We start from the raw sequence: 19,166 nt of genomic DNA on the forward strand, positions 1-19,166 counted from the left end.
CCACCTGTCCATTCTCTATATCCATGAGGCTGCTTTTTGTTTGTTTAGATTCCGCGTGTAAGAGAAATCACATGGTATTTGTCTTTCTTGGTCTTATTTCACTTAGCATAATGCCCTCAAGTTCCATTCATGTTGTTGTAAATGGCAAGATTTCATTCTTTTTAAAGGCTAAATATTCCATTGTGTAGGGATGCCTGGGTGGCTCAGCGGTTGAGCATCTGCCTTTGGCTCAGGGCGTGATCCCAGGGTCCTGGGATTGGGCACCCTGCAGGGAGCCTGCTTCTCCCTCTGCCTGTGTCTCTGCCTCGCTCTGTGTGTCTCTCATGAGTAAATAAATCTTTTTAAAAAAATTCCATTGTGTATATATACAATTTCTTTATCCATTCATCTATTGATGGACACTGAGGTTGTTTTAATACCTTGGCTATTGTAAACAATGCTACCATGAATATAGGGGTAGAGACATCTTTTTGAGTGTTTTCATTTTCTCTGGATAAATACCCAAAAGTGGAATTGTTGGATAATATGGTAGTTCTATTTTTATTTTTTTTGAGAAACAATTCTACATTCCCATCAACCGTGCACAAGGGTTCTGTCTTCCATATTCTTGTCAACACTTTAGTATTTCTTGTCTTTTTGATAATAGCTATTTAATAGGTGTGAGGTGATTTCTCATTGGGGTTTTGGTTTGCATTTCCCTGATGATGAATGATGTTCAGCGTATTTTCATATCTATTTACAACTTCAACCCATTTTTTAATCCTATTATTTTGGTGTTGCGTTGTATGAGTTCTATATATCTTTTGGATACTAACCCCTAATCAGATAAATGCTTTGTAAATACCTTTTCCCATTCAGTATGCTGCCTTTTCATTTTACTTATGGTTTGCTACCTAGAGGACTTTTAGTTTGAGGTAGTTATATTTGCTTATTTCTTGTTTTTGCTTTTGGTGTCAAATTCAAAATATCACCACCAACCCTTATGCTTATGTTTTTCGAGGCATGGGGAGAGTTTTATGGTTTCAGGTTTTTTCATTCAAGTCTTTATTGTGAGTTAATTTTTGTGTATGGTGTAAGAAAGTCCAGTTCCCAGCACCATTTGTTGAAGAGACTGTCCTTTCTCCATCATATATTCTTGCCTCTGTCATAAATTGACAGTAGATGAGTGGGCTTATTTCTGAGGTCTCCATTCTGTTCCATTGATTTATGTGGGGTTTTTGGGGTTTTTGTTTGTTTTGGGGTTTTTTGTTTGTTTTTGGTCAATGTCCTACTGTTTTTGATTACTATAGCTTTGTGATATAGTTTGAAATCAGGAAGCATGATGTCTTCAACTTTGTGTTTAAGATTGCTTTGGCTACTGAGCATCTTTTGTGGTTCCATAAAGTTTTTTAGGATTGTTCTAATTTTGTAGAATATGCCGTCGAATTGAGGGATTGCATTGAATAAAGAATGTTTGGGCAGCCCCAGTGGCTCAGCGGTTTAGCGCTGCCTTCAGCCCAGAGTGTGATCCTGGAGACTGGAGACCTGGGATCCAGTCCCACATCAGGTTCCCTGCATGGAGCCTGCTTCTCCCTCTGCCTGTGTCTCCGCCTCTGTGTGTGTGTGTGTGTGTGTGTGTGTGTGTGTGTCTCATGAATAAATAAATAAAATCTTTAAAAAAAAAAAAAAGGAATGTTAGGGGTAATAGGGTCATTTTGCAATGCTAATTCTTTTACAATTAACAATGCTAATTCTTCTAACACATGAACATGGAATATTTTCCATTTTTGTATGTGTGTCATCTTCAATTTCTTTCATTAATGTTTCATCATGGTTTTCAGTCTCTTACCTCCTGGGTTAAATTTATTCCTAGATATTTTATTCTTTTTGGAACAATTACGAATGGGATTATTGTCTTACTTTCTCTTTCTGATAGTTCATTAGTAATGTATAAAATACAACAGATTTTTGTGTATTGACTTTATATCCTGCAACTTTACTGAATTTGCAGTTTTTAGGGTTTTCTATATATATAATGTCATATGCAAATGGTTAGCTTCTTCCTTTCCAATTTATATGCCTCTATTCATTTTTCTTGCTTAATTACTCTAGTAGGGACTTCTAGCACCATAATAAAATAAAAGTGAATAAAAGTGGTTAGAGCAGGCATCCCAATCTTCCTGATTTTTACAGAGAAAAGTCAGATTTTCACCATTGAGCATGATGTTAGTTCTAGGCCTGTGTTACATTGAGGTGCGTTCCCTCTATACATGCTTGAGAGTTTTTATCATAAATGGATGTTGAATTTTGTTAAATACGTTCTATGCATCTCTTCGGATGATCATATGAGTTTTATCTTTCGTTTTGTTAATGTAGTATATGACATCAAGTGATTTGCAGATGCAAAGGTTTGCCAACCTTTCACCTCCAGAATAAACCCCCTTGATCATGGTGAATGATCCTTTTAATGTATTGTTGAATTTGATGTATTAATATTTTTTTAAAGAATTTACTTATTGGAGAGAGAGAGAGAGAGCATGAGTGGGGGTGAAGGGCAGAGGGAGAGGGAGAAGCAGACTCCCTGCTGAGCAGGGAGCCCAATGTGGGGCTCCTGGGATCATGACCTGAGCTGAAGGAAGATGCTTAAGCAGCTGAGCCACTCAAATACCCCGATGTGTTCATATTTTGTTGAGGGTTTTTGCATCTGTGTTCACAGGGATATTGGCCTATAATTTTCCTTTCTTGTGGTATCCTGGTCTGGTATTGGGATCTGTGTAATGCTAGCCTCCTAAAATGAGTTTGGAAGCAGTCTCTCTGCTATTTTTGGGGGAGAGTTTTTAAAGGATTGGTATGAATTCTTTGAATGTTTGATAGAATTCACTGGGAAATTATTTCATTCTGCACTTTTGTGCGTTAGGTTTTTGATTCCTGATTCAGCTTCCTTACTAGTAATTGGTCTGTTCAGATTTTCTATTTGTTCAGAATTCATTCTCAGATTATATGTTTTTAGGAACTTAGACATTTGTCCTATGTTGTCTAATGTTTTTACAAACATTTGCACATAAATGTTCCTCATGGTCCTTTGCGCTTCTGTGGTACCAGTTGTAACATTGCTTTCATTTCTGATTTTATTTTTTTAAATTACGTATAGTTGACCTGCAATATAACATTAGTTTTAGGTGTACAACATAGTGATTTGGCAAGTTTATACGTTATGCCATGGTCACCAGGAGCATAGCCACCATCTGTCACCATAGAATGCTATCACAGTATCTGACTCTGTTCCTGTGCTGTGCCTTTTATCCCTATCACCCCATGACTTATTCCCCCATAACCGGAAGCCTGTATCTCCCACTCCCTTACACCCATTTTGCTCATTTCTTCCACCCCCTTTCCTCTGGGAAACATTTGTTCTTTGTATTTATAGATCTGATTCTGCTTTTTTGTTTGTTCATTTGGTTTGTTTTTTAGATTCCATATATATGAATGAAGTCATATAGTATCTGTGTTTCTCTGTCTTATTTATTTCTCTGTTAGATCCATGTTGTCGCAAATAGCATGATCTCATCCTTTTCTGCAGCTGCGCAATATTCCATTGTATGTGCATTTGCTTGCATATAAATATATATATAAAATAAATTTTTTATCCATTTATCACTGGACATGTAGGTTGCTTCCATATGTTAGCTCTTGTAAATAATGCTGCAATAAATATAGGGTATGTATGGCTTTGAAATAGTGTTTTTTTTTCCCCTTTGGGTAAATATCCAATGCTAGAATTTTTTGGATCATATGGTATTTTTAATTTGGATCATATCTATTTTTAATTTGTCGAGAAACTTTTATAGTGTTTTCCACAGTGGCTCTAACCAATTTAGCTTCCCATCAACAGTATATAAAGATTCCTTTTTCTCCCCTCGTCAGCACTTGTTACTGCTTGTGTTTTATTTTAACCTTTCTGACAGATAGAAGGCGATACCTCCTTGTGGTTTTGATTTGCATCTCCCCGATGATGAGTGATATTGAATATCTTTTCATGTGTTGGTTGGCCTCTGGATGTCTTCTTTGGAGGAATGTCTGCTCAGGTGCTCTGCCCATTTTTAAATTGTATTGTTTGATGTTTTGGTGTTGTAGAAGATCTTTATATATTTTAGATGTTAATCTTTTATTGGATATAGCACTTGCAAATATTTTTTTCCCATTCAGTAGGTTGCCTTTTTGTTTTGTTAATTGTTTGCTTCACTGTGCAAAAGCCTTTTATTTTGATATAGTCCAAATGGTTTATTTTTACTTTGGTTTCCCTTGCCTTAAGAGATATATCTAGAAAAATGTTGCTATAGCCAATGTCAGAAAAATTACTGCCTGTGTTACCTTGTAGCAGTTTTATAGTCTCAGGTCTTGCATTTAGGTCTTCAATCCATTTTTAGAATATTTTATTGTAGGGTGTCAGAAAGTGGTCGGGTTTCTTTCTATTCTTTTCTTTTTTCTTTCTTTCCTTTCTTCCACATGCAGCTGTCCAGTTTTCCCAGCACTATTTATTGAAGAGACTGTCTTTTCCTCATTGCATATTCTTTCCTCCTTTTTTTGTAGATTAATTGACCATATAATTGTGGGTTTACTTCTGGGTTCTCTATTCTAGTCCATTGATAAATGTGTCTGTTTTTTGTGCCAGGACCATACTGTTTTGATGACTACAGTTTTATAGCATATTTGATTGAATTCGTCTGTGATTCCATCTGAGACTTTTTCATTATTGATTCAATTCCATTACTAGTAATCGGTTGTTTTGGATTTTCTATTTCTTCCTGATTCAGTTTTGGAAAATTATGTTGCTAGGACTTTATCCATTTAGTCTAGGTTGTCCAGTTTGTTGGCATATAATCTTTAATGCATTCTTTTATAATCCTATGTATTTGTGATGTCATTTGTTTTGGATTTTATTTATTTGGGTTTTTTTTTTGGTGAGTCAGGCTAAGGGCTTATCAATTTTATTTATCTTTTCAAAGAACCAGCTCTTGGTTTAATTTTTTTAAAAAAATTTTGTCTCTATGTCATTTATGTCATATGCTCTGATATTTGTTATTTTCTTTCTTCTACAAACCTTGGGATTGCTTATTCTTTTTCTAGTTCCTTTAGGTGTAGAGTTAGATGGTTTATTTGAGGTTTTTCTTTCTTTCTTTTTTTTTTTTTTGACATTAAAAAACTTTATTGGGTATTCTATTAGTAGTATTTTTTTAAGTTTAGTTCCCAGGCTGGATCCAATTTCATTTTCTTTTATCTTAAAATAATGATGGTTTTAAACTCTAGGCAGCAGGTAGCACATGGGCGATAAGTGAAGAAAGCTCGGGTATGGGGACTCAACAAGTATTTTTAGCAGGGAGGACTGTACCAGGGCTAATGTTTAGCTGGAGGAACATGGCTGCAGAGTGAAAGATAAGCTGCAGGCAGGGCTTGAGGGCAGGTGGGCTGAGAAGATGCCCCAGACACAGGTGGGATGGTCAAGGCTGGCCTGTGCTGGCTGCAGCAGGGCTCCCAAGCCAGATCCCGGTAGCGAAGTTCAACACGATTTGTGGCCGGCTGCTTGGATGAGGGGAAAGAGGGGATGGGAGAGAGAAAAGGTGGCACTGAAATTTAAATTTAGCCTCAACGCCAGGGCACTGGGATTCTGGTAGGAGCGCAGGCAGAAACAGGGTAATGGGGGAAGGGGGCTAGCTGGGGGTAAGCAAAATACCATCTGTGTCAGATGTTGAGGCCACAGGGACGGTGAGGGTGTTGGGAGAAAATCTCACAGGTAGTGTAAGCATGTGAATGCAGTTACAAGGAAGGATTTCACGTAGGAGGACTTCCGAATGGATGCAGGAGTCGTAGCCATGAGGATGGAGAAGCCTGGCGAGGGAGGTGAGGTGGCTGAGAGAAAAGCAGGAAGCCGTAATGCATGTACTTAAGAGCAGGAGGGATGAGGCCGCTACCTCTGCAAAAAGGGCAGGGAGGGATCACCAAGGTGAAGAGAAAGACTGCAGGATGAGCTGGTGATGCCCAGGGCCAGGGGGGCACAGGGTACAGGAAAGGTAGTGGGGTAAGCTGCTGGTTTTAGCCCATAGGCTTTTGTTCCGTATCATCACCTTTTTGGGTGTCCCCAACAGCTGGCAAATTTTGAAGATGGTGTCAATTTCACTGGCCCCCGGAAAGAGTGGCTTGAGGGTGTACACTTCTGCCATGATGCAGCCCACCGCCCAGATGTCAATGGGGGAGCTGTAGTTGGTAGATCTCAGGAGCACTTCTGGGGCCCTGTACCATCTGGTAGATACATAGTCTGTGTATGGGGGTCTCGATCGGATTTCTCGGGCCAACCCAAAGTCTGCAATTTTCACAAGTTCTGGGCCCACGCAGAGGAGGTTCTCAGGCTTTAAGTCCCGATGGAAGAAGCCGTGTTTGTGAATAAATGCAAGTCCTTGTAATATCTGATACATGATATTCCTTATAGCAGATTCAGGGAACAACTTATTTCTTTCTTTAATGAGCTGGTAAAGATTAAGATTTTCCTTCATGTACTCGAAGATAAAATAAAGATGATCATTTTCCCTGATAACTTCTTTTAATTTTACTACATTGGCATGGTTGAGCTTCTTTAAAGACTTAACCTCCCGAAGGTTCATGCATTCCTCCCAGGAATAAAACTTTCTTTTCATTTTTTTAATGGCAATCAGTTCCCCAGACTCGATGCTTCGTCCCAGTAGGACGGAACCATAGGTTCCATCCCCAAGTTGCTTGATTGTTGTGTATCTATTCATGGTGTGCCCGCTCAGGCTGGACACTCATCTCGGGGCCGAGGCGGTGCAGTCCTGCAGAAGCAGCAGGCCTCCCCAGAGTGTAACCAGATTTTTCGATGGCAGCACCAGCACAAGGTATTCAATAGAACGTGACTGTCTCCCAAATACATATTTTCAAAGATCAGTCTTCTGCCCGCGCCGCGGACGCAGGCGGGGGCCCGCCCCTGCGGTGAGCGCGGCTCCTGGGCGGCGGGGGCGCAGCGGCCCGCAGGGCACCCGGGGAGGGGGGCGACCGCCGCTAGGACCGGCCGCGCGGTCCGTGCGGGGACGCCCGGGCGCTCCGGAGGGTCGCACGGGCTGCGCGGCGCATGGTGGAGCAGCAGGAACCCCTATTTGAGCTTTTTCTTGTTTCTTTTTTTTTTTTTTTAATTTTTTTTTTTAAATTTATTTACGACAGTCACAGAGAGACAGAGAGAGAGAGAGGCAGAGACACAGGCAGAGGGAGAAGCAGGCTCCATGCACCGGGAGCCCGACGTGGGATTCGATCCTGGGTCTCCAGGATCGCGCCCTGGGCCAAAGGCAGGCGCTAAACCGCTGTGCCACCCAGGGATCCCCTTTTTCTTGTTTCTTGATGTAGGCCTATATTGCTATATATTTCCCTCTTAGAATCACTTTTTCAAATCTTTGAGACCCTTCTGTTTTCATTTGTCTCCGTGTATTTTTTAATTTCTTCTTTGACTCATTTACCATTGATTTCTTAGTATCACCTTGTTGAGCTTCCACATATTTGACTTTTTTTAGGTGTGTGTGTGTGTGTGTGTGTGTGTGTGTGTGTGTGAGAGAGAGAGAGAGAGAGAGAGAGAGAGAGAGAAGGGGGAGGGGAGAGACGGACAGACAGAGACAGACATTGGTTTCTAGTATCATGCAGTTGTGCTCAGAAAAGATGCATGGTATAATTCCATTCTTCTTAAGTTGATTGAGGTTTGTTTAGTGGCCTAACATGTTATCTGTCTGGAGAATATTTAGTGTGCACTTGAAAAGAATATATATTCTGTTGTTTGGGGATGGAATATTCTGTATATGTCTGCTACATCCATGTGGTCCAATGTGTCATTCAAAGATACTCTTTTTTTTTTTTTTTTTTTACAGATATTTTTTCTACCTGGATGATCTATCCATTGATGTAAATGGGGTGTTAAAGTCACCTATTATTATTATATTACAATTAAGTTTCTCTTTATGTCCATTTAATATTTGCCTTATGTATTTAGGTGCTGCAATGTTGAGTGTATAGATATTTATGATTCTTATATCCTCTTGGGTTGATTCATAATTATGTAATATCCTTCTTTTCTTTTTCTTTGCTCTTTGTTTTAAAGTCAATTTTGTCTGATAAAAGTATTGCTATTCTGGCTTTTGTTTTCCCCCTCACTTAGGTTTGCATTAAATGTTTTTCCTCCCTTTACTTTCAGTCTGAATAGGTCTGAGGTGAATCTCTTATAAACAGCATTTTATAAAAATCCATTCTGCCATCCTTTATCTTTTGATTGGAGCATTTAGTCCATTTACATTTAAGGCAATTGATAGGCATGTACTTATTTCCATTTTGTTATTTCATTTATTTCTGCTGTAATCTTTGTATATCCTCTTTTTTTCTAACTTGAAGCTTCATTTTTTCTTTGAGTTCCTTGAGGTATAAAAGTTGTTCATTGGGTCTCCCTATTTCTTAGGTAGGCCTTTATTGCTGTGAACTTCCCTATTAGAACTGTTTTTGCTTCCTGTTTTCATTTGTCTAAAGGTATTTTTTAAATTTCTCTTCCTATTTTTTCTTTATCTCATTTGTTCATTATCATATTGTTTAATCTCTGCATGTTTGTGGATTTTTCTGGTTTTCTTCATGCAGTTGATTGCTAGTTTCATACCATTGTGGCAAGAAATGATGCTTGATATTTCAGTCCTCTAAACCTTATTGTTCTGTTTTTGTGGTCTAACACATAATGTATCCTTGGGGGATGGTCCATGTGTACTTGAGAAGATTGTATATTCTCTTGCTTTTGGATGAAATGTTCTGTATATATTTATTAAATCTATTTGATCTAATGTGTTGTTGAAAGTCAATATTTCCTTATTGGTTTCCTATCTGGATGATCTTTACATTGATGTAAGTCAGTACTAAAGTCCCAGGTATTGTATTACTGTCTATTTCTCCATCTATCTATCTGCTCCTATGTTGGGTACACAAATATTTACAGATGTTATATTCTCTTGTTGAACTGATTGCTTTATCGTTACGCAATGCCCTTCTTTTTCTTCTTAGTACAATCTTTTTTTGCTTCAAAGTCTGTTTTTTTTCTAATGCAAATACAGCTACCCCAGGTCTTTTTTGTTTCCATTTGCATGAAATATATTTTTCCATTTCTTAACTTCCAGTCTGTGTGTATCTTTACATCTAAAGTGCATAGTTTGCAGGCAGCATAGAGATGGGTCCTGTTGTTGTTCTTTAATCCATTTGGTCACTCTGTCTACTAAGTGTAGAATTTAGTCCACTTATATTTAAAGTAATTAGTGATAGGTATGTACTTATTTCCATTTTGTTTTGTTTTCTGGCTCTTTTGTAGTTCCTCTGTCCCTTTCTTCTCTTGTGGTGTTAATTTTCTGTAGTGGTATGTTTAGATTCTTTTCTATCTTTTATGTATATATTGTAGATTTTTGCTTTGTGGTTACCTATGGCTTACGTATAACAACCTAAATCTCTATCAGTCTATTTTAAGTTGCTAATGCTTAACTTGGCATACATTCGATGAGCTCTCTCTCCCAATTTTTTTTTAAGATTTTATTTATTTATTCATGAGAGACAGAAAGAGGCAGAGACACAGGCAGAGGGAGAAGCAGGCTCCCTTTGGGGAGCCCAATGTGGGACTTGACCTCAGAACTCTGGATCACATCCTGAGTCCAAGGCAGACACTCAACTGCTGAGCCACCCAGGTGTCCCCCACATTTTGTTTTTTAACATCACATTTTATATCTTTTTATCTTGCATATCCCTTAACTAATTATGGTAAGCAGTTATTTTTACTGCTTTTCTCTTAACCTTCATACTAGTTTTAAGTGATTAATTAAACTTTTACTCTATATGTACTTTTCCAGTGAAATTTATTCTTTTATATATTGTTATTAATTAGCACCCTTTCTTTTAGCTTTTAAAGAAGTCCCTTAACATTTTTTGTAAGGCTGATTTAATGGTGATGAAAGCCTTTAGCTTTACTTGTCTGGAAAATTCTCCTTGTCTGGAAAATTCCTTCTCTCTCTTTCAATTCTGAATGATAACTTCGCTGAGTAGTGTATTTTGGGATTTTTTTTTCCTTTCAGTTTTAAATATATCATGCCACTCTATTCTGGCCTACAAAATTTCTGCTGAAAAAAATCTGCTGATGGTCTTATGAGGGTTTTCCTTGTACAATAACAACTTATTTTTTCTTCTGGTTTTTAAGATTCTCTCATCTTTAACTTTCAGCATCTTAATTATGTGTCTTAGTGTGGGTCTCTTCGAGTTCACCTTATTTGGAACTCTGAGTTTCCTGGATCTGGATGTTTGTTTCCTTCCCCAGGTTAGGGAAATTTCCAGCCATTGTCTTTTCATATAAGACTTCAGCCCCTCTCTCTCTTCTTTCTGGGATTCCTATAATAGGAACATTAATCCATTTGATGTTGCCCTTTAAGTCCCTTATGCTATCTTTCCTCTTTTCATTCATTCTTCTTTGTGCTGCTCTGGTTGGGTGAGTTCTGCTTTGTTTTTGAATTCGTGGATCCCTTCTTTTGCTTCATGTAATCTATTAAATGCCTCTAGTGTATTTTTGTTCAGTTATTGTATTCTTCAACTCTGCGACTTCTGTTTGGTGCTTTCTCATGTTGTCCATTCTTTGTTAAAGTTCTGTGTTTATCCATTCTTCCCAGTTTGGGCATTTTACAATCATTACTTTGACCTCTTTAACAGGTAAATTACTTACTGTCATTTCATTGTTGTTTTTTTTCTGCTGAGTTTTTATCTTGTTCTTTAATGTGCAATATACTTTTTTGCTGCTTCATTTTGCTTGGCTCTCTGTTGGCTTCTATGCATTAGATGAAGCAGCCACCTCTCCTAGTCTTGAAGAAGTGAATTCATGTAGGAGATAAACCCTGTTGTTCAATCCTGCCCTAGCTCTTGTCTTTCAAATATTTGTGCTTGTCCAAGCAGCCTATTATATTTTTAGTAGCTCCCAGTAGCTGAGGATGTGCCAAGACTTGTGAGTATCCCAGAGAAGAGGCTCTCTCAGCACCTGGATTCAGGCCGATTGGAAGCCAGACCCTCAGGCAGCAGCTTTCAAAAGTGTGCAAATATATAGTGCTCAAGACCACACACATAAGACCCATTGGCCACCAAAGCCAGGCAATTGGGAGGTATTTGCAAAAATGGGGACTCCAGAAATGTGTACAAGCTCTTTTCTGGGAGATCCTGCCAAGCTGAAGTAAGGCAGAAGGAGAGCACCAACATGGCATCTAACAGCATATGTTCCTTGAGAGCAGCTCCATAGGCCACTAGATGTGTGTCAAACCTGAAACCTCCTCCTTAGGCCCAAAGCTCCAGGACAAGCAAAGAGGTCTTCACAGAGACTGGAAGTGTGCCTCAGTCTACTGTCTTTGCAGTATCCTGGGGGGTAGTAGCCTGCCAAAAACTGATTGTTAGTCTTACAGTACCCAAAAATACAAACTTCCCTGGCTATGAAAACCAGGGTACCAGACACATGTAAAGCTCCATTCTGGGAGACACAGTGCTCTAGAATGCGGCAGAGGGAGAGTGCAAAGAAAGTGCCCACTTTTGCAGGTCTTTGGAAAGGATTACAGCCTCTAGATGCATGTTTTATTAGAAGCCTGTCCCTCCCTGCACCCCGATGTTTCTAGCAGCAATGTCCACAATAGCCAAACTGTGGAAGGAGCCTCAGTGTCCATCGAAAGATGAATGGATAAAGAAGATGTGGTTTATGTATACAATGGAATATTACTCAGCCATTAGAAATGACAAATACCCACCATTTGCTTCAACGTGGATGGAACTGGAGGGTATTATGCGGAGCAAAATAAGTCAATCGGAGAAGGACAAACATTATATGGTCTCATTCATTTGGGGAATATAAATAATAGTGAAAGGGAATAGAAGGGAAGGGAGAAGAAATGGGTAGGAAATATCAGAAAGGGAGACAGAACATAAAGACTCCTAACTCTGGAAAACGAACTAGGGGTGGTGGAAGGGGAGGAGGGCGGGGGGTGGGGGTGAATGGGTGACAGGCACTGAGGGGGGCACTTGACGGGATGAGCACTGGGCGTTGTTCTGTATGTTGGCAAATTGAACACCAATAAAAAATAAATTTATTATTAAAAAAAAAAAAAGAAGCCTGTCCCTTAGGCTACAGCCATGATTAGCTAATAGGCCCCCTTCACGTAAAAACTGATATCCTAGATCTGTTGCCTCTTGCTGAGCCCTTGGGCATGGAGGCTATTTAAGAAGTGTTTCTCCATTCCTTACTGGCCACCAGATCCAGGTGATGTGGAGTGTCTCCCAGCAGCAGTCACAAAAACCAGGGTGCCTGACAAGGGTAAAATTTCCTTTCTGGGTAACACCTATTGTTATAGTTCCATGGGACCAGGAATGTAACTCCCTGCCCTCCTCAGGTGATCAAGAAGTGTCCCTCGGTGGCAGCTATAAACACCGGGCCCCAGGCACATGTAAAAGCTCCCTTCCGGGAGATAACTGGTTTGGATCAGAGTGAAGAGTGTGATGACACTCTTGTCCTAGGAGTGTTCCAGCAGGCTTCTAGATATGTGGGTTAAATTTGATGCCTGGTCCTCAAGCTGATGGTTGAATCTAAAGAAATGAGTTTCCTCCCTTTAAAGTCTAGGCATAGTCAGTGGTGTCTGAGCTGGGATCTGGGGCAGGTGAGTTCAACACACACACCCTTTCAGAGCTATTTCTCAGACTGATAGTCTGGTGGATTTGGGGATTATGAGCCCCATTAGTTTGTAAAACTAGATGGGGACTGGTCTTTTCAGGTGCACATTTGAAAATTTGGGGCACCTGATGAGTTTGAGCTCTTATCACTAGTGGTGGGCGGTGGGGGGGGGGCTCTGGATTTGGAGTGGCGTCTCCTCCTGATTGTGGGTCACTGTGCCTGGGGGGGAGGGGTTGACAAGCTTGTGTCCCAACCTGTACTACCTGCATTGATGTGGTTTTCTTCTCGTTTGTTGGGTAGGTAGGTATCTCTCAGCCAGGCTCAGGTTATTCTGACGACACTGTTCCATATGTAGCTGTAGCCACCGTATGTCTGTGGGTAGAGGGGAGTTCAAGATCGTCCTCCATCTTCTTGAATAAATCCCTACCCTAAATTCCTTCAGAGTGGAATCATACGTGGGGCGTATTTTTATTCCTCAAACTACATAAGATAGTGCTTTGCTTGTAATACATGTAAGTAAGAATTGAATATACAGGTAATGGAATATGCTCTAATCCATCAGTGTTGGGAGAAAGAGCATTCGTTCATGATACCATTACACTGTATGTACTAATAAGCACTCTTCTAGGCTCTGGGGTGATAGCACTCAACACAATGAAGCTTCTGCCTTCAGAGAACTCAGGTTCTAGTAGAGAAAAGAAACACACAATACACAAGTGGTGAGAAATGCTATGAAGGAGAGAGCAAGAGAATAGCAGTGGCTTGGGGCTGCTGTTTAGAGGGAGTGGTGTGTAGCAATCTTCAAGGCTGTGGTAACCGGATCTTTAGGTGCGATGGGGAACTTGACAGATCTTTTCTCTGAAAACGCTGTCAATAGGCCATAGGGTTATCTTCCTGGGGTCTGTGGCAGACTCCTGCTGGTCTCCCGGTAGTCACTCTCCCTTTTGTTTAACAGAGTGGCTGGAGTCTAACTAGGTAACTCAGGATGACATAGTCAAGTCTCATGCAGGCTGTGGCACTCAGTTCAGGACAAGAGTTAAAGTAACTTGGGCCTCTTACGGCGGTGGTAGCCATGTCCTCCTCTTGTCCCTTTCTCCCCTCTTCATCATTTGGATACAAATGTTGGCAAGAGCTGAAGCAGCCATCCTGGCCCATGAGAGAACCCAGTTTGAGAACGGCAGAGCAGCAAAATATGAACTGGGTGAAGAATCCCAGACTGTTTAATGCTCTTTTAAGAAAGGAATACATTTCTATCTTACATAAGCTGTATCTGGGTTTTTTGTGACTGCAGAACCTGTACCCTAATCCAGGGGCATATCAGAACAGCAAGTCTTAGCCATAACGAAGTAGATTACATAACCAGGACTGTTGATGGTATAGCTTCCACCAATCTAAAAGGCAAGGTATCCTGATTAAAATAGCAGTACGGTATCCCAGAAAAAAATGTTTCTTTATTCCCACCTCTGCTGTTTACTGATAGCACTGTTAAGACCTTCAAGTTTTTACTAAGTTTCTATTAATCGATAGTACAGGGGTTGCTGGGTGGAAACACTTTGAAAGTATAGTACAGCTGTAAACAAATTCTTACTCCACCTAATTTACAAAATAGGTGCTGGCCTCATCACTCAAATGATTCATGAATTAAGACAGTGGAAAGAGGAGGCTGATTTAAGCCACTTGGAAGATTGTTTCCAAATTGAACAGCTAATATTTGCAAATGAAGAAAGGAACATGTCACAGAGATCACTAGGACTAAATTAAGGTTTTAAACAACATAGTTAAAATTATCCTGTTTCAACCCACTCCTTAAGGAGTATTGGGCATGATAAGAGCAGAGGTTGAGGGACAGGGTAGGGTGCCGAGGGGTCTTGAACCCTTGGGCCTGGACACCAAATGTGTAAGCATGCTCTTGAGAGGCAAAAGAAAATGACATTTACTAATGGATGATCAGAAAGGTAAGGCAGGATTTGCAGCAGAACACCCTTCATGTTTCTGATCTGCCCCAAAACCGCCACCCCACATCCTGTCCGGGGGTCTCAGATGAAGCCAGAGCCCATAGAACCAGAGCCCTGCCTCACCAAATCCTCTTATAGTAGCCCAGCTCATTGTCTTTGGAAGAGTGGGGCTTTTTTTTTTTGGGGGGGGGGGCAGCTTTTTTTTAAACTCCAATCATCAATAACTTACTTTGGAGCAGTGAGTGAATAGCTCAACAAAAAGTCAGAAATATAAATTTCCACTGGGAATAAAAAATAAGCCTGAATTATCAGTAGAGTCAAATCTCCCAAATTTGCAAACTGTATTGATTACAAGTTTTCCAAAACGTATGGTGTGACTATAAAGAGATGAGCTACTCTAAAGGTACTTATACCGATTCATCTAATTAACGAAGTCAAATTTCATGAAGGTGTACGACCATTTTATCTGTATGTTGAGAGGCTCACTCAAAACCTACAGGTGTCTGTCCTTGGAACAATGGACACAAATGAAAAAACTCTAACTTCATTTAAAAGGGAATTCTCATACCTTGATGTATAAAATATAGTATATTACATTTTTTAAATATTTAAAATGCAACGAGTGCCTGGATGGCACAGTTGGTTATGGTCCGACTCTTGGTTTTAGCTCAGGTCATGAGCTCATGGTTATAAAACGGAACCCCCCGAGCACAAAGTCATCTTGGGATTCTCTCCTTCTCCCTCCACCCCTTCCACTTGTGCTCGCTCTTTCTCAAATGTAAGAAATTTAAAATACAAAGCTGCAATAAAGCTGGAAAAAAAAATAAGGGCACATTAATAAAGCATCCACTAGGATGCCAGGTGCCCTAGTAAGAGGCCCCTGACCTCCTCTGCTCCCTTCCACAACTCTGTAAATGAAGTATTACCCTCATTTCACAATGAGGAAACTGAGGCAAGAGAAGAACTTACTGTATGAAGACAAAAAGAATACTGTGAATGTTTTTAGCAAAAAATGTCTATATTCATGTTGTAACTTGGCTTCCTCAGATGGCTTCAAACTTTTTCACTGTGTTCAGTGCTGTTAGACTGTAGTTCCCTTGCAGGCAAATGTGAAACAAAATTTTCTATGCTTTTGACCACGGGCAGGCTGGCAAGGCACACTGAAGACTTAAGAGAGTTGTTCTTCAGTAAGTGTGAAAACCAGAATGACTCTTAATGTTGAAAGTGTAAAAACCATTAAGATAACATACACCAAAAGAATATGAAAATATGCATTTATTACCAACAAAGTAGCATTTCCCACAGATTTTTTCCCCCAGTTATACACACACAGACACACACTATATATAGCAGGACAAAATTACATTTTTCACATACTAAAGATCCGTACTCCAAAGAAAGTAAGCAAATGTCCAAGAGACAATCAGAAAGAAAAAAAAAAAAAAATCTTCGAACACTACAAATCTGTGAATAGAGACACTCTCCTTAGGCAAATGATGAGGATTTTTCGCATTAAAGATACCTGTCACCTTCAGGTTTTAAATATTTTATTCATCAAATCAGACTTGGTGTTTTTACATTTTGTGTGTAATTAGAAATCAACTTTTGCAGAAAATATATGAAGTTTTAAGTGGCTAAGTATATATAATGTGCTACACTTCTTATTCTCTTATGTTAAAATGATACATAATTTTTCCTTTACAGCTCAAAATCCAATGTAAAACCAAGTATTAACTTTGTCCAGTAGAGAAATATAAAATGCTCACAAGTTATGGAAATAATTACTGCCATATGAAAACGGAAATGTACTTGATCATCCCCCCCCCCCCAACACACTCGTCTTCAAGCTCCTTTTTCACACTGATAATCATTTTGCAGAAGTAAGATGACTGGCACTAACTCAGACAAAAAACAAATGACAGTAAGCACATATTAGTAAAGATATTTTGGTGGAAAACAAAGTATTAAACAACAAATATTTGGTAACAAGATCCACCTACTAGTAGGTTATCAAGTTTTTCAACTTTTACGTGAGTTGTTACACTAGTAAAAAATGTTGTTTTAAAATATTTTCATAATACATGCATTAGGCTAAGAGTAGAAGGCTCTCTTAAAATTTTCTCAAGAAAAAAATACCTTTTTAAAGAGAAAATGTCCAGGTGAGAGGATATAGACTAGGGTTCATTATTTTTTTTAACCTAATAATACAAATTTCCATGGCTAGTGATGAATATACGAAACTTAAACTGAATGCAATTCTTCAATTTATTCAAGCTACCAACTAAAAAATAATTTTGTCATTACTGGCACAGATCCAATTCAACTGTTCAGAGACATGTTCTTGGATTAGTCCAATGGATTTATTTTTTTTTTAATAGTTTTGGCACTATTAGTGTAACTCAGAGGAACAAATGATTCTCTCATCTAATTCTTTCTTGCTCCAAAAAAACAGTTTAAACTAGACTTTTTAAGACAATTGGGTAGGGTCAACACTGTAAGGAAGGATCTAAAAGTTCAGGTTCTAGAAGTATTGTGTTTTAAAACAAATCAATATTTCCCTCACTCTTGAAATAACACTGAAAAATTTCAAATATAAATTGTAGAAACCAGTATATGAAATCTTAAGAAAAAATCCTACTAAAAATAATTATAAAAATGCTTTTAGAAATTGAAGATGTAAAATACAATTGACTTTAAATTAAAAAAACTAAACAGAACAAAACACCAAACCCACACACACTTTTCCAGGTTATTCTTTAAAAACCCTTATCACTTGATTTTTTCCTGTCAATCTTTTGGTTGCACATTGCATCATCTAGTGGCCACCTTGTGGCATTTCAGAGACTTTCCCCTACCATTTCTAAAGCCCAGTACATATTTCCCTTGAGATACTGATACAATTATAATGTCGTTTTGTAAAAAATTTTTTTAAAGGCCCATAAAATTCCATTTCCTGGTGAGATAAGGTAATCCTTAATAGGAAGAAATAGATTTGTCATAAATTATTATTATACATTAGTCTAGACATTTCCATATTGATTTTTTTTTTTAAATTAAATATTATACTGGGAGGACTTTAGCTGTAGAGTCCTCTTTAGACTCTGAAAGTAATTAAAGTGACTCTGGAATTAAAGCTCGGGATCACCGGGTCACCCCTTCCCCTGTACCTGTGATGTGAAACAGTGAATACCTTTTACCATGGGAACCCAATGACTCATAGGCAGAGAGCCAAGGACTTGAGCTCAACAGAAACTGAAGTCTTAATTTCTACTGTCAGATGAGGCCCCCATAGAAAGTGACTATGGTCTCCATCCATCAACCCATTTGTATTTAACAGCAGGTTTCCAAAAATGACCCATCTCTTAGTCTTAACGAATCTTTTATTCAGGTGAGCCATACTCATAAACAGGATTTAACCAAAAATGCTCCGTTTCTGCTCTTTACTTTTATTGAGAAGGTTGAGTGAATGTGATACGGCGCCGCCGCCTTTGGAAAGCCTTTAAATTCCATCTGTTAGGTTCCAACATATGAGGACCATTGTAGACAAACAATACGGTCATCTTCTCAGAATAAGGAAGATTCTGCAGGAGCTGTAAGTGTTAGAACAGATGGTCCCATAATGCCATACGTTAAGAGGCACAGTTTGCCAACCTTACATGTGTCAAGTCAAATGTTATTTCTAGTGTGAAGTTCTCAATTCGATAAGATACCTGGCCAGACTACGATCCTTACTTGAGCTAGCACCTGGCCTAAAAAATCATCAACAAATGCCTTGTCAGCATTCCCAGGCCAAGTACGCTTCTACAACTTCTAGGCTGACCCTGGAAGTATGTCCTTCAGAATTTTCCTAGGATCCATACTTTAACTCATTTATCCACATATACTTCACAAGCAACTTGTATGGCCCATGAAAGATTGGTAGCCTGAGAAGTGTGTGACAGAGGGGTGGGTTCATACACCAGGGTGTTTGGTAAACAATAGCGTGGTAAACATTCTGGCTATTCCAGAGAGTAACAGGAAAAAAACAGATTATTCTATTCTATGAAAATGTGCATTTAAGGTGGGCTCTCCAATGAAATTTTTCATGACTACTTAATTTAAAAGGGAAATCTGATGATAAACACACCTTTGAGTATATTGGTCTTACAAATTAGCTCTTGCACAAGATGTAACAAAAGAAAATTTCCTGCTATAATGGTTCTAGCTTATGGAAAATTCTCTGTAAGGATAATTAAGATCTGCCCTGCGCCAGGGGACTGCTGTTGGGCAAATACAGAAGGGCAGGGCATCCTTGGGTCTTTGAGGAAATGAGGAGTGCCAGACTTCTAGGGTTATATTCTCCTGCCCCCGCCCACCGCCCCTTTTTTAAAGTACTAAAAGAAGAGCCTCTCTAGATAAAAAGTGCCAAAAGCAGGGAGGAAATTTTGGTTCTAGAACATAATTCTATGCCTCCTACGTTTCTTTTTCCAATAATAAGG

General features: G+C 39.1%; 2 protein-coding genes across 3 annotated transcripts in view; both read right to left on the minus strand.

Annotated features, from left to right (window-relative positions):
- Positions 1 to 5,972: 5,972 nt before the first annotated feature.
- Positions 5,973 to 6,770, minus strand: LOC129500018 (serine/threonine-protein kinase ICK-like). The gene has a single exon (XM_055310167.1). The coding sequence runs from the start codon at positions 6,768 to 6,770 to the stop codon at positions 5,973 to 5,975; it is 798 nt and encodes a 265-aa protein (XP_055166142.1).
- Positions 6,771 to 15,945: 9,175 nt separating this feature from the next.
- The window catches only part of SMC5 (structural maintenance of chromosomes 5), an 88,937-nt gene continuing 85,716 nt past the window's right edge, over positions 15,946 to 19,166 (minus strand). For both annotated transcript variants that reach the window (XM_055310063.1, XM_055310062.1), the window contains one exon: positions 15,946 to 18,278. In XM_055310063.1, coding sequence (XP_055166038.1) covers positions 18,135 to 18,278 — 144 coding nt within the window. In that variant the 3' untranslated portion in view covers positions 15,946 to 18,134. The remainder of the gene's footprint in view (positions 18,279 to 19,166) is intronic.

This window comes from Nyctereutes procyonoides, unplaced genomic scaffold (genome assembly GCF_905146905.1).
Source record: "Nyctereutes procyonoides isolate TBG_1078 unplaced genomic scaffold, NYPRO_anot_genome, whole genome shotgun sequence".
NCBI lineage: Eukaryota > Metazoa > Chordata > Mammalia > Carnivora > Canidae > Nyctereutes > Nyctereutes procyonoides.